Source organism: Bubalus bubalis, chromosome X (assembly GCF_019923935.1).
Source record: "Bubalus bubalis isolate 160015118507 breed Murrah chromosome X, NDDB_SH_1, whole genome shotgun sequence".
Classification (NCBI taxonomy): domain Eukaryota; kingdom Metazoa; phylum Chordata; class Mammalia; order Artiodactyla; family Bovidae; genus Bubalus; species Bubalus bubalis.
Genome location: NC_059181.1, coordinates 52179134 through 52194588, shown reverse-complemented (window position 1 = coordinate 52194588; position 15455 = coordinate 52179134). Strand labels below are relative to the sequence as shown.

At 46.6% G+C, this 15455-nt stretch overlaps 1 protein-coding gene across 11 annotated transcripts in view; it reads right to left on the bottom strand.

Annotated features, from left to right (window-relative positions):
- Window positions 1–374: 374 nt before the first annotated feature.
- The window catches only part of KDM5C (lysine demethylase 5C), a 31195-nt gene continuing 16114 nt past the window's right edge, over window positions 375–15455 (bottom strand). For 7 of the 11 annotated variants that reach the window (XM_006042976.3, XM_006042967.4, XM_006042966.4 and 4 more), the window contains 14 exons: window positions 12071–12190; window positions 11765–11959; window positions 7312–7493; window positions 7098–7222; window positions 6823–6970; window positions 6110–6215; window positions 4809–5167; window positions 4079–4217; window positions 3416–3595; window positions 3139–3276; window positions 2356–2955; window positions 1995–2073; window positions 1661–1860; window positions 375–1552 (listed from right to left, as the gene is read on the bottom strand). In XM_006042976.3, the coding sequence (XP_006043038.1) occupies window positions 1193–1552; window positions 1661–1860; window positions 1995–2073; window positions 2356–2955; window positions 3139–3276; window positions 3416–3595; window positions 4079–4217; window positions 4809–5167; window positions 6110–6215; window positions 6823–6970; window positions 7098–7222; window positions 7312–7493; window positions 11765–11959; window positions 12071–12190 (2931 nt within the window). In that variant the 3' untranslated portion in view covers window positions 375–1192. The remainder of the gene's footprint in view (window positions 1553–1660; window positions 1861–1994; window positions 2074–2355; window positions 2956–3138; window positions 3277–3415; window positions 3596–4078; window positions 4218–4808; window positions 5168–6109; window positions 6216–6822; window positions 6971–7097; window positions 7223–7311; window positions 7494–11764; window positions 11960–12070; window positions 12191–15455) is intronic. The other 4 variants (XM_006042968.4, XM_025276485.3, XM_006042974.4 and 1 more) reach the window with 1 other exon arrangement.

The following is a 15455-nucleotide window of genomic DNA, read 5'->3' as shown; positions in this document are numbered from 1 at the left end:
AACATCCCTTTGAATCACTGAACTGTACATTTAAAACAGGTACATTTTGTGTGTAAATTATACCTCAGTAAAGCCCTGCCCCCAAACCATACCTCTAGGGGCTCGAAGAGGGGGACAGGAGGGCATAAAGTTGGAGGAGGCTGTGGCAGGAGTTACGTGCCAGGGCCCATCTCTTGGGAGATGGCTAAAACTAGCTTGGGAGTGGAGTGGGGGGGAGAATTGGGATGTCTTGCCCATGGTTAAGGAGAACCTGGTAGAACTCGTTTCAGAACTCAGAGCTCCCTGGCTTCAGCCCTCGTGTCCCACCAGCACTGCAGCTCCTCCACTGACAGGTGATGGAGACCTTCCGAAGAGAAATGCACTTCAGAAACATGTTTCAAAAAAATGTTGCTAAGGGTTTTATTTCTAACAAGAGGAAAATAATAAAATAAAATTAAAATAGGCTTCAGTTGGAACCAAGTTTCTTGTTTTGCCTTTTTTTCCTTTTGAACAAATTAATTACACACCAACAATCATCTTTTATTACAACATGAACCCAGGAGGAGGAAAGGAGACAGGGCAGGACATGGAGGGAAGGTCAAGGTGGTAATGAGGACAAGCACCAAAAGCTTTCTTCAGATCTCAGGGAGCCCTCCTCAGCTCCCCAACCAAATTTATTTAAAATAATAAACTGTGAGCACAGCTATGTGAAGTTTCCTCCTCCTGGGTGGAAGTCAGGGGAAGGGAGAAGGAGGTGAGGGGAGGGACGGAGGCAGGAGAAGGGGGGAAGGAGGAGGAAGAGTGAAGGGGGGGGAGGTGAGGTTAGTGTAGCATGGCCTGGCCAGGGCCACAACTGGGGAGAGAAGGGAGAGGAGACTCCCCCAGTTTGCATATGCACTGGCTGTCTCTCTGGAATGGTGCTGGCCCAGCCCCAGCCACCCCCCTGCCACCTGCCCATCCGTCTATCTGCCTCAGGTGTCTAGGAATGCTGGTTAGAGGCTACCAGGGAGGGGGACTCCAGGGGCCAGCCCCCAGGAGCTGAGGTCTGAACAATACCTTGGAGTCAGAATATAAAAGTCAAGGAACTCAGGGGTGGGCTGGGGTGGTCATCCCCCCTATTTGCCCACCTCCCAAGAAGCAGGCTTGATGGTCAGAAAGAGGATCCTTGAGGCCAAGGGGTCTCTGTTGGGGTCTGTGCTAGGCTCAGCCACTGTCACAACTGTTGCTGAGGCGGCTGCTGTGGGCAGGGCACATGCAGCCGGGGAGTCAAGGTGGGGAAAGGGCCCGAGGAGCCTGAACTGGCCCCTAGTGCAGGCTCCAAGCCATTCTCCTGGGTGCTGGGGCTGTCAGTGGTGGGCAGGGGTGGGGGTGGACCCTCACCCCCAGTCTCCTCCTCCAGCTCCTCCTCCTCCTGGGCCTCCTCGGCCTCTGGCCCTGAGCTCCGTACCCTCTTTGGCTCTAGCTCCTCTCGGGCTGGGTCATCACCCTCCCCACCCCGATCTGCTTTCCGCCGCCGCCGCCTCTCCAGTGCCCGGCCCCGTGCTCGGCTCCCATGGCGCTCTGCCTTCTCCAGCTGTGATCACAACAGGCAAAAAGAGGTGCAGCACAAGTGGTCAGGCCTGAGCTCCTTGCCTGCTCCGCCTGACCTCCTAGCTCTGCACATGACCTGTCCTCTCCTCACCTCCAGAAGTGTGCGGATCCGCTCCACATCTGGAGGCTGCCCAGCCTGCAGCAGCTGCCAGATGCTCTGGTTCTCATCCAGGGTCACCTCAAGCAAGTCCCCCTCCAACATGAGCTCCTCTAGGGGGGCCCGGGTTGCCTCAGGCAGCTCCAACACAGGGCCAGTCAACCGTGGCAACAGCGAGGACAGCAGCTCCAGGTCTGGGGGGTTGCGGGGACAGGTTGTGTTAGAGGCTACTCCTGGTTATACCCCTGCCACCTACCACGACAGAGCTAAGGACCACAGGGATCACTCTGGTGAGATCCACTAACAGCCTACCCACACTCAGACCTACCTCTCTTACCTGAGCCCTCCCCCGGGGCTACCTTCTCAGGACTGGTCATGCTGTCACCATCCTCTAGCAAGCCCTGCACCTGCCAAAGAGATCAAGAAAAGGTAGTGATAACTGAAGAACCAGGTCCTACTGCTGCCCCCCAGCTTCAGACTTGGGACCCTCCACCTCCTGGAGAAGGGCAGACACAGGCTGCCAGCATTGAGCATTACAGGGATCTGGAGAGGAGGCAGAATGGGGCAAGAAGGCCAGGCCAAAGGAGACCAAAAGTCAGAGAGCAGGGGTAGTAGGGCTGGAGCCTAAGTAAGGGCAAGGGCTAGGAGACAGGAATTTGAGGGTCAAAGAGCTGGGCTGCACAGCTCACCTTAGGCATATCCTTGCCACTGCCTTCTCTGAGAGGGTCAGAGGCGGGGGCTGAAGGGTAGGTAGGGGGCTCCTCGGGCCTGGGTTCAGCCTGCAGCCGCTGGCGAAGCTCAGCCAGCCGTCCCAACAGAGCAGTCACATCCTCAGAGGCCAGAGCCTGCCTTGCACGGCCTTGCCAGCTGATGGCCCTCTCTGTGAGGCACTGCAGGGCCTCACCCTCAGGCAGCCGCACAGGCAGTCTCTGCAGCGCTACCAGCAGTGCCAAGATGGTCTCCAGGCGTGGGCGCCGTGAGCGCATGCACAGCGGACACAAGAATTTGGTGTCCCACTCCCACCAGGCCAGCAGTGGGGATGGGGTGGGACTGGGCCTTGGGGAACTGAGGAGGCGGGGTACCGACACACATCGCCCATGGAACCAGTCCTGACACAGGTCACATTGCAGAGCTCCCACCCCGGCTGGCACCTGCCCACACACACAGATGGAGGTTGCAGAGGAAGCTGTGGTCGATGATGCCAGTGGACTGGGTTTGGTGGAGTTGGTGCGACGTAGCTGCAGGATTCCCTCCTTCTCTTTCTGTTCCCCCTCCTTGAAGGCCACGATCTGCCGTGCCCAGGACAGGGGAGGAGAGGTCAGCACCCCAACCCTCCTTCTCTGGCACCATGAACACCCCACTCCCAAACCAAGAGTACTGACGCACAGGGAGCAAGCGGTCTGCCCATGGTCACCAGGCTCAGATACTATCATTGCCAGACTCTTCTCCCCATCTGGGCCTAAGCTCCTTACCACAGAGCCTGGGTCCCTGAGGTCCTGCGCAGATAGCCCCAGCAGCTCTGTGTCAGATTTGTACAACCCCAGCTCCTTCTCCATCCAACGGCTGCGCTTGGTGCTGTCTGAGCCGGCGTCTGCACACGGGCAGAGCACCTGAGGCAGGCAGGCAGAAAGGGAATGTCTGGGGTTCCCCTCCTTCCCATACCCAAAGCCCCCAAACCCACATTCTCACATGAGCTGTCTCATCTGGGTCAGAGGCAGGAGAGGCTGTGGGTCAGGTCCCAGGCCTCACCTCCAGCAGAGTGTAGCAAGAATTCTTCTTGAGGAAGGTCTTGGAGGCCTTCTCCCTCCAGGAGTGCGCTGTCAGTACCTGCAGCTCTAGCTGTCTTAGTTCCTCCAACCCCACAGGTAGGTCCCGGCCCACAGCCACCAGACCCTCCAAGTCATCCAGGCAGGGGTAGTGATCACCATTCTGGGACAGGGCAAGAGAAAGCTCAATTCAACTCGCCAGCATCTACTGATGCTACTCTGTCCCTGGCCCTGAATTGGGAAGATGGACTGGACTCACAGTCTTGAGCCAGAAGAAAAGACTCATCCTAAGGAAGGTATGCCTACTTGGCTCTCTCCTCCAACTCCTACATCCACTGGATCAGCCTCCAGATATCCAGGCAGTCCCCAGGACCACCAGACCAGTTACGCTGTTGTGGCTGGCCTCTTTTAGCCTCCCTGCCCCCTACCATTCTCATCTTAACCAGCATCCTATCTTCCCTCAGGCCAGCCTCGCAACCCTTCTTCACACTGCTCACCAAGCACGTTCTGCCTCCTCACAACGTGCTATGCCCCCTTCCTTGCTCTAGCCAACCCAACTCAACCCAGAACAACGCAGTGTATGACATCTCTCCCATCTGGACTGAAGATCTGGGGTGAAGGGTGGGTGGGGCAACAGGGTCCTCACTTGGATCTCGTCCACATCAGCAATCCAAGCCCGGGCCTTAGCAAGAGCCTCCTTGAGAGCCTGGATATTGGGCAGGTGAACAGGGATGTTTTCTGCCTCATGAATTATGGCCTCAAGCGTGGCTGGTGGATGCTTCTGCCTAAAGGTAGGGAAAAAAGAGGCCTCAGTCTGGGATGGTCTCTGTGACCAGAAGCCCAGCCTGACTTTTGGGTATAGTAGTATGAGCCCCTGTGGCTGCCACTTGGGCCTACTTGCTTGCATTCTGCCTACAAGCGGCTGTCAGTCTCTGCTTGTTCCATATTCACGCACCAAAACTTCTGCCGTACCCCCATGCTGTTTGTCCACCAGTCTGTCCACCTGCTGGCAGTGCCTACACACACAACCTGTAGTATTAATCTGGGAACTGCAGTTTGTCAGACTGTCCCACGTGTGGGGTCTTTCTACTGACAGGTGTTCATCTGCTCGTTGGTACTTCTCATGAGTGTGTGCACACGTCAGCCTGTGGAGCTAGTCCTCTATATAGCTCTGCATTTGTCCATCTCTGTTTCTCCATAAGACTATCTCTGCCTCTACGTGTAACACAGAGTTAAACAAAAAAGGGGAGGATAGGATAGTCAATACACCAATACAGGAGTCTGATGCTCAAGGCCACCCATGGGAATCATCTTCAGCTTCTCTGCTAAACTCTGAAGGATGCAGTAGAGCAGGGAGGGGAAGAAGCTGGACCTACCTGGCCTCCAGGCAGAGGTGGGCCTTCTCCTCCCAGCGTTCGGCAATGGTCAGTAGCTCCTGCAGTTCGGCTTGGGCCTTGTCCACAGCAGGGCTAGGGGCCACACTGGCACCTGCTACCAACAGTCCCCGCATGACAGCCAGAGTGCCTCTTCGGGCTGACGGGGCCAGTGTGCGTTTAACCTCATCCAGCCATTGTGCCTGTTCCACCTGCCGCTGGAGCTGCTGGGCTTCAGGTACCTCCACTCCGAGCTGCTGCCCTCTCTCCAGCAGGGACTGCAGGAGCCCTGGACTGGATGGCAATGAGGCCAGAGCCTCACAGGCCTCAGCTTGGTAGGCTTCCACCTGTTCCAGAATACCCTACCAGGACACAAACAAAAAAACAAACTCCTCAGCAGAGCCCACACAGAGATCCCACCACCACATACCTCTGCCCTACTTACCTTCTTACCCTTCAGTATTTGGGAAGAGAACCTAGCATGGTCTAGGCACTCTTCCTTCGCCAGGCCCTAAGCAGTGGTTCCTAATACTCAATGCCCACTAAATACCCTGGGACATTTGTTAAAACACAGATCTCTGGGTCCACTCCTTGAGATTCTTAATAGGGATCGGTCAGGAGTCTAAAGGGCTTCCCTGGTGGCTCAGTGGTAAAGAATCTGCCTGTAATGCAGGAGACCCGGGTTTGATCCCTGGGTTGGGAAGATCCCCTGGAGGAGGGCATGGCAACCACAATCCACTCCAGTACTTTTGACTGGAGAAGTCTGTGGACAGAGGAGCCTGGCGGGCTACAGTCCATAGGGTCGCAGAAAGTCAGACAGGACTGAAGTGACTAAGCAGCAGCAGGAGTCTATGCTTTATTTAAGCGCCCAGAGGATTCTGATGTATATCATCAGGAGACCCTCTGTCCTAAAAATGTTCTGTTATGCTTGGCCTTCTCACAATCTCTACGCTCACACTGGTGTCCATTGCTCTTTCCACCCTATTTCTGTACTTTCTTGAACTTTATTCCGCTTTCCAGGCCCACAAACACCCTTGTTACTTCCTTTCACCTCTTCTACCTTGAAAAGGAAACCTTTCCTTGACTACGCATCCTGTATCTGTAGCCTTGCCACTTGCCTCTCAAATCCCATTTCTAACAGGCAGTTTGCTAAACCCTTTGCTTCCTACCTCTATTACTCACAGGTGCATCCTGTCTTGCCCAAATACTTGCCACTTTTGAAAGAAGTCAAGAGTGGCCTGTTGCTCAGGTCCCCCTCCCCTCCCCCAAACCCTCAGCAGCGCCCCAAGTTCACCCCTCCTCACCTTGACATCCCCAATCTGGTGCATGGCACAAGGCAAGTTGTTCATCTGGTCCAGAAAGGCCCGGAGCTCAGCAAGGGTCATCTGCAGACCCGCCATCCTGTGGGGGCTATGGAGTTTCACATGTAGTTTCAAGTCCAGCCCAGTCCCCTCCCTCCATCTCTGTACTAAGGCCCAACACCTTTCCTCATACATGCCCACCTTGACCTCTCATACTTCACAGTTCCCTGCAAATGCCCAGGTTAGAGGGAGAGTTTTAAGATACATGCATGTTCATATGATGAGGGAAAAGAATTAGAGGAGAGGAATATAGGATTTATTTGGTGGGGAAAGCTTAGAAATTGATGGCAACAGAAGCTGGACAATTATAATCCATATTCTACTGTGAACTCAGATTAAGTGTATGCTTCTGTGTCCTTTTCTTATCCCTAAACCTCCAACAACTCCCTGACCTCAGCCTGTCTGAAATCAGTACCTTCAGGTACTGATAAAGAGAAACAATCCTAACTTTCTTAGCACTGAGGTACTCCCCTCCGTTCTAGCTGCCTGGCCTCCTTGCCTCCCCAGTTCTTCCAATGACAGTGCTTGTCAGCTTCCTGTTGATGTCACTTGCTAATGGTACTAAGAGTTCACCACCACCCCCTGCCAATAGTCCTTTTCCTAAGGTGCTCATTCCTCAGCAGGCTATCTGTGCCCAATGCCTCACACTGCCATACCCAGCTTCCTGGCCGCTGACCAGCCCCAGAGCCCGGGACACGCAGGCCTCTGCCTCACTCAGGCAGTTCTTTAGTCGCTGCAGCAGCTCACTGTTAGGAAACCTCCGCTCACGGGCCTCTGACTCTAGTGCCCTCAGCTCTTCAAGGCCTGGAGAGAGAATAAGAGCAGCAAGGAGTAGGCAGTATTGAGTAAAGGCAGAGGAAGGGGGTGGAGGGTACAGAAGAAAAGGGAATAGAACTTGCCTGTGGAGTCCCTCCGTCCCCCCATCACTCACTGCGCTTCCGCCCATCCTCCACCTCCAGGGCCACTCGCACTTTGTTGGCCCACGTGTCAAAAGACTCAGCCCGGACCTTCAGCTTATGGAGCATGGCAGGGAGCTCATCCAAGGTGTACCGATACCTACAAGAAGAGGGCAGGAAAGAGCACATCTGGCCCAGTTCTACATCCCCCTCCTCAGCCCACTTCCCCCAGGTAGGCCCCCTGCTCACCTCAAGTACTGCCGGCTACTGGAGCACTTGCAGAGATCATTGATGTGGGAAAGGCAGACAAGGCCGTCAGGGCAGTCATAGCAGGCTAGGGCTGATAGAAAGCACGTGGTCTTGCACTTGATGCACTGGCGTTCATCATCCGGGAGCAGCTCAAAAGCTTCTCGCTCAGCTTCGGTGATGCCCTGGGGGTGTTCATTATATAGAACCAGAACAGGGCTGCAGAAACCCCTAACTCAGCCACCACTGAGCTCCACATTAAAGACTCAAATCTGTGCTAGGAGCTATGAAGGAGACAAAACTCCACAGATCACACTGCCTCTGTGAAGTCCAGACTCTCAAAGCTGGGTAATCATATGAAGCAGGGTAAGATCAATGTAGGTTGAGAGGAAGAAAAATCAGCTAAGTTTCAGATTAGCAGAAAGGGCCTTAGGGGTGAAGAAGGTGAGGAAAATGTGGACCAAGACACCAGAGAGATGGCAATATGTGGAAGTGGCCAAGACAAGTGTCGTGTACTGGGGAATAATGCTAGCTTCCAGGCACTCAGTGCCCACTGTGCTCTAGGCACTGTGCTGGCTGCTTTAGCAGCACACTGCATACACATCTATAACTTAAGAGAAATAAACTCTATGTGCTTGTATCCAGTGTTTAAAGTTCCAAACCTAAGCCAATGACTTTACTGTTGATTAGATGAAGAAAAAGCAATCCACTCCAAAAATGGAGGAAAAGCCAGCTATCTTGGAGTAACTGAAAGACAATATAATGCTATACATTATGAGAAATTTTGGGGATTTTAGAGAGAAATTTTGATTCTAACAGTTTTTGCCTTCTGTACTGACCTAACTTCTGTGTAAGTCCATTGCACATTACAAATCCCACCCTGCCACAGATGTGCTCTGCACATTACAAACTCTGCTCATATGAGTCCATTGCACATTACAAATCCAGCTGTGTTGATATAGAGTAAATTATTTAAACCTCTCTGGGTTTCAGTTTCCCTATTTTGTAAAATGGAGACTATGGTACTATCCTCATTGGGTTGGGATTAACAAAGGTAAAGTCACTAAGGACTTAGAAAAGTATCTTAGCACGTAGAATAGTGGAACCACAACAGGCCCTCAAAAGTCAAAGTAACCTTGAGAAAGAAAAACAAAGCTGGAGGTATCAAGTTTCTTGATTTCAAACTATATTACAAAGCTGTAGTAATCAAAACAGTATGGTAATGACATAAAAATAGACACATAAACCAATGGTAAGCCCAAAAATAAACTCTCATACATACACTCAACTAATATTTGACAAGGGAGTCAAGAATACTCAGTGGGGAAAAGATAGTCTCTTCAATAAATGGTGCTGGGAAAACTGGATAATCACAGGTAGAAAAATGAAACTGGACCTTAATCTTATATCACTCATGAAAATTAACTTGAAATAGATTAAAAACTTAAACGTAAGAACTGAAACCATAAAACTCCTAGAAGAAAATATAGGGAAAATGTTCCTGGACATTGGTGTGGGCAATGATTTCTTATACATGGTATCTTTAAAAAGCACAAGCAACAAAAGCAAAAATAAATAAGTGGAACTATATCAAACTAAAAAGCATCTGCACAGCAAAAGAAATCATCAACAAAATGAAAACGCAACCCATGGAATGGGAGAAAATATTTGCAAACTGTCTATCTGATAAATGGTTAACATCCAAAGTATATAAAGGACTCATACAATTCAACAGCAAAACCCCAAACACCCAAATAAGAACTGGGCAGAGGACCTGAAAAGATGTTTTTCCAAAGAAGACATACAAATGGCTAATAGGTACATGAAAAAATGTACAACATTACTAACCATCAGGAAAATGCAAATCAAAACCATTAATATCCCCTCCCACCTGTCAGAATGGGTTATCATCAGAAAGAAAAGAGAGAACGTGTTGCAGAGAAGGTGGAGACAAGGGAAACTGTGCACTGAGGTAGGAATGCAAACTGGTACAGCCACTTTGGAAAACAGTATGAAGGTTTCTCAAAAAATTAAAAATAGAATTAACCATATGATCTAGCAATCCCTCTTCTGGGTATACTCCAAAGGAAATGAAACTAGGATCTCAAAAAGATATCTGCACTCTCATGTTCACTACAGCATTATTCACAATAGCCAAGATACGGAAATAACCTAAGAGTCCATAAATGGATGAATGGATAAAGATGATGTGGTGTATGTATATGTACATATACATATAATGGAATATGTATTACTCAGCCATATGGAAGACAGCAATCTTGCCATTTGTGACAACACAGATGGACCTTGAGGGCATTATACTAAGTTAAATCAGACAAAAAAGACAAATATCACAGAGTATAACTTATATATGGAATCTAAAAAAGCCAAACTCCTAAAAACAGAGTAGTAGGAGTTCCCTGGTGGCCTAGTGGTTAGAATTCCAGGTTTTCACTGCCATGCCCTGGGTTCAGCCCCTGGTGGGGGGACTGAGATCCTGCAAGCTGGCTTGCAGCACGGCCAAATAAAACAAAAAAGAAACAGAGTAGAATGGTGGTGGCCAAGGGCTAGGGAGGTCGGAAAATAGGAAGATGCTGGTCAAAGGACACAAACTTCCAGTTAGAAAATAAACAGATTTGGGGGAGTCTAATGTATAACATGATGACTACAGGAGGGGGGAAAATGGGCATTCAACAAATATTTACTGATATTAGCTAATTTTCAGATAAAGACACATATTTCACGGGGCTATCTCAAAGTCTTAGAGAGAGTAACTTGCACAAAGTGAGAATGTGACTACAGCCTATTTTGAATCTGAAGCTAGAGAATGCTGCTCTTAGGGTGAACCCCCTAGGTATTCTTGGATCATGAACTCCTTAGAGAACTGGATGTAAGCTATGAGCCCTCCTGCTAGAAAAGACTTAAACATATACACAAACATATACAAACACACACACACACAATCACACACAATCTTTTACAGAATTTGAGCCCTCTTGCTAGAAAAGGACACACACACACACACACACACACACACACACACACACACAATCTTTTACAGAATTTTGAGACTTGGGGGTTCCAGAATTCTTCTCTTAGGTAAGGGCCAAATTCTGAGAATTTGAGAATAGAGAATTCTGAGTGTTAGTATGGGAACATCTACTTTTCCCACCTTACTTTGGCTTCTTCCTATAGCCTAGCACAGCCCCAAAGTCATCACTTAATAACAGCACTGAACAGAGAGTAAAAATGATGCCTAGAAAAGCCCATCAACTAATACCACAGACTGATAGGCCCCAGACTTCCAACACTTACCAAAGCTGCAATTCTTACAGCCCATGCTCATAGGGAAATTATAAATGAGCTTTAAAATAAGAAAATATTAGCCTAAATTTCCTTATTTTAAGAAAAGGGATCCAGCATGGGATTCCTGAAGACCAGCATTCTTTTGTCATCCTATGGAGCACTCTCACTAAATCAATTCCCTAACTGAGCAAGTTTGGAGCTTTAAGGCAGCTAAACTACATGAACAGCAGTCCCACTCACCTTCAAACAAAACTGATAAGTTATGAGGAATCTATCTGTCTTCTACTCAGTAACACTAACCCAATCTGAACTGCTAAACCATTTGAATTGCAATAAAATGGCATTTAATATCCCATATTTCAATTATTTTGTTCATGTATTATCAATAACAGCAGCTGCTACACTGAAAGTGCAGTAATAGATGCTTTGACATAAATCACCTTACTCAAGCTTTACAACCACCTCACAAGTTAGGTATTTATTCCCATTTTATAGAGTGGGAGAGTAAGACTATGAAAGGTTAGGTAACCTAAAAAGGTTGTCCAAGCTTACCAGCAACTGGGGGTTTTGTTATGTCAGTTGGTCTTATTGGGTTATTTAAATAATCATGAATAGCAGCTATACCAGCACCTGCTATGGGTCACTTACTTAACATCTTGAAAGAAAAGAAAATGAAAGTAAAGTCACTCAGTCATGTCCAGCTCTTTACGACCCCATAGACTGTAACCTACCAGGCTCCTCCATCCATGGAATTTTCCAGGCAAGAGTACTAGAGTGGGTTGCCATTTCCTTCTCCAGGGGATCTTCCTGACCCAGGGATCGAACCTCAGTCTCCCTCAATGCAGGCAGACACTACACCATCTGAGCCACCTGGGAAGCCCACTTAACAACTTAAATCCACTCAACTATTCAAAAAGGTAAGCACTATTATAATTCCATTTTTTTTCAGATGGGGATGCTGAGGCTCAGTCAAGTAAATTAACTTGCCAACAGTTATTAGTAAATGGTAGAGAATGGAATGTAGTTTTCAACTTAGATGTGTCTAGTTCTTTTCAGTACTTCCCAAGAAGAGAGCCTACTACTACTTCTTCCTCTCCGTATCTCTGCCAGACTACGGTACCCAATCCTGTGCACTCTCCCCACCACTCACCTTCTCCAACAGGGCCTTTCGTAGACGCCGCTCCTCCTGCACCATGATGAACATCTCTTTATGCACAGCTGCTGCTAGGTTCAGGTCCAGCTTCTCTGGACAAGCAGCCATCTTGCAGATGAGCTCCTCATGGGAGAAGACACAGTATCTTCGGAGTCGGCGGTAGTGCTCAATGCACTGGCGCCCAGCTGGCAGCTGTGGTCAGGTTCAAGGTTGAGCATAGCCAAGTCTGGAGGCAATGGTGCCTCAGCTTCCCTACCACCCTCCTGCTTCTCCTTGCCACCCCTCATCACACTCCAGACTCACCCAGTCAGCAGTGCAAAAGTTGACAGCCTCAGCAAAGTTGTAGCCTTGGTTAAAGCCACTGTGGTAAGCACGAGGAAAGGTAATGACGAATTCTCCTGCACACTGGTTTGTGCGGACAACCTGAGGAAGAAAAGCCAAGATTGCTGAGATAAAAGTTTTCCATAGTCTACAGAAACCTCATCTAAGTGCAGAGTCCTCAAGGAGAGGAAGGAAAGTCTCAAGGAATGGTCTGACAACAGATTCCCAGACCCTCCAACTCCAACAGAGAGGACCACTGGTCTCTGTTCTCAAGGTTTTGATTTGTGACGACAGGAAATATTGTAAAGTAATTAGCCTCCAATTAAAATAAATAAATTAATTTTAAAAAAAGAGAATTTAAGTCAAAAGCAGGAAATATACCAAAATATTTCAACTTCCTTAATAATTTTTATAAAAATTCAAAATATAACTTTCCATTAAGCTGGCCATTCCTTTCTCAGTAACAATTTTTGTTACCAGTCATGTAAGCAGTTTCACACCAAGTGGTTCTACAAGATCTGTTAGAAAATCAGCAGGCCCTGCCATTCTCCATTTCCTACAGCCATTGGTTTTCACCTCTTCTGATTATTTTGGCATTCACCTTAACAATTCTAAATATCATGCCTCAAGACTATATTAAAAATAGCCTTCTATTTCTCAATTTGCTTAGTTTTCTATGTATGTATTAGTAAGTTAATCCCAACCTTTTTGACAAATGTAAAACTCTTATCACTTTTCACCTTTCTGTAGCAATCTCTCATAGAGCCTTATGATCTGTTACAATTGAGACCAGCTGCCCTCCCTGGATTGTCACTCTCCCATGACAGATTTCCTGTTTCCTAGATCCCATGTCTTCCTCTTTCTTGGTTTGTTCCTTTGCTGTGGTTAATTAAGCACATCATCCAACAGCTTCCTGAGAAACAGTGCGAAGAATTTAGAAAAATATCTCTATTCTACTCTCACACTTGATAATTTGACTGCACATATAAAATTCTAAGTTGAAAATCATTTTGAAGGCATGGTTCTAGTGTTCTGGATTCCAATGTTGCTTTTGAAAGTTTGAAGCCATTCTGATCTGTAATGCTTTGAATGAAACCAGTTTTCTCTCAGAAAGCTTGTACGAGTTTTCTGGTCCCAGTGTTTGTGAAAATTCACCAGATATACCTTGGTGTGGATCTATTCTCATTCATGTACTGGGTAGGCCCTTTGATTCTGAAGACTCTTGTAGTTGAGGGCAATTTTCTTAAACAATTTCATTAATAATTTGACCCTTTCAGTTTTCATTTATTCTCTTTTCAGAGAGAATTATTGAATATTGAACTACCAGAAAAAGTTCTCTGATTTTCTCTAACTTTTTCTACCTTTAACTTTTTATTCTATTTTCTGGGAGATATCCTTAACTGTTTATCTTCTATGCTTTTTATTTAGTTTTCCACTTTTGTTATCATTAATTTTAATTTCCAAGAGCTCTTTTTTGTTCTTAGCATGTTCTTTTAAAATAGCATCTTGTTCTTATTTTATGTTTGCAACATATGCTCATCTCTGAAAGTTTTAATGAGGTTTCTTTTCCTTTTCTTTTTGAAGCTTATTTCTCCCAGCCTACCCTCTGTTCAAACTGTTTTTTTACCATTTGGTTCTACTTTGTTCTAGAGTTTTCTCGGTTATCTACTTATATTCAAAAGTAAGAAAGGAAAAGACTGAATAGAAGTTCTGAGTACTGAGATGAAGTTTGTCAACTGTGAGCTTCACTGTAGGGTAAAGCCACTTAGTTTGGGAAACTCTAGGTCTTTCCTTCTGAGCCAGTTAAGAGTCCCCAGAGAAAACTCACCCATTTTCTGTGCCCGAAGAAAAAAGGTTTGGCTACCAGTGTTCTAAGAGTCAAGTGGAGGAAGATGGCTGGGAACCTCAACATTCAGTAAGTATACAATGAATTCTAGTATTTTCACTATACCTCAATTGTACCTAAAAGACCTCAATCCAGAGATCAATTTCAAAAGTACACCTCACAATCTTTTGCTAGTGAGGGAGGGTCACATTTCCCGCTACCTAGTGTGGGTAAGGTTCCCACGGCTTTCAGATTGATTCGCAGATGTTCCAGGTACTGATTTAAGTTTCAGTTTTCCTGTTTCCTAGTTTCAAGAATTTTTTCATTGTCTCTTGTTTTCCCCATCATTGTGATTTTTTTTACCTTAAAAAAAAAATCCCTTTGTGTCATTTAAGTGAAGTTTCAATAAGGAATAGAAGTAGCCATGTGTATGTTTAGTTTGCCACCATTACCAAGAAGTCTTACAAAGTTTTTTAAGACAAACATTTAACGCTGATGAAGACACAGTGAAATAAGTACAGTGCAGGTATGGGGACCAATAACTTCTCTCTAGAAAGCAAAATTGCTAATATATACTAAGAACCTAAAAGGTTTATAGCCTTCAACACAACAATTCCTCTGCTAGGATTCTAGATTAATGTGGAGAGAATCAGCATCCTAACAATATTGAATCTCCAAATTTATTCAGGTCATGTATCAGCTCCTACTTCCAATACATTTTCTTCTCAAATCTACGCCTACTTAGAGACAATATCAGTATTTACTGCTTGAACTGCCGCACTGGCCCCCATTATCAACCAGAATTGTCTTCCCCAACCAAAATGCAAATCTGATCATGTAATGTCCCTGTTGAGAACCCCTCACTCAAATCCTCATATCTACATGATAAAGCCATGGCCCCAACAGACAAACTCTTACTCTTCCTTCAAGTGTCGCCACTTCTACAAATACTTTCCCGACCCCTCCCTCCCTCAACTTCCTAATGACCCAGTCTGTTTTTCTTCTGTAACACCTCTAATAATATTTTATTCCAGTTGTTTACTCATCTCTGTCCTCTACTCAACTACACACGACCAAAGGCAGGGATTGGTTTATTTACTTTCAGGGTGTTGACCAGAGGCCTTGCACACAGGGAGTTCTAGCAATATCTGTTGAATGATCTAGTCCCAGCCTTGATTTTATAGATGTGAAAACTGAGTCCTAGAAAAGCCTCAAGTAGCAGAGCCAGAAATAAAACCTAATGCTCCTGTACCCTCATTTTGGCAATGTCACTTTACTATTTTCTTCCTATACAGCTTTTTTTTTAAAAAACTTTCCTCACATTCTGCAGCTATTAAAAAAATGACCCCAAAGTCCATCAACTGGTGAACAAACAAAATTTAGTATATCCATACAGTATAATATTAGTCCACCTTAAAAAGGTAGTTCTGAAACAAGCTCTAACACAGATGAACCTCAAAAACATTATGCTAAATGAAAAGCCAGATATACAAAGACCACATATTATTCCATTTATATGAACTGTCTAGAGAAAGCAAATTT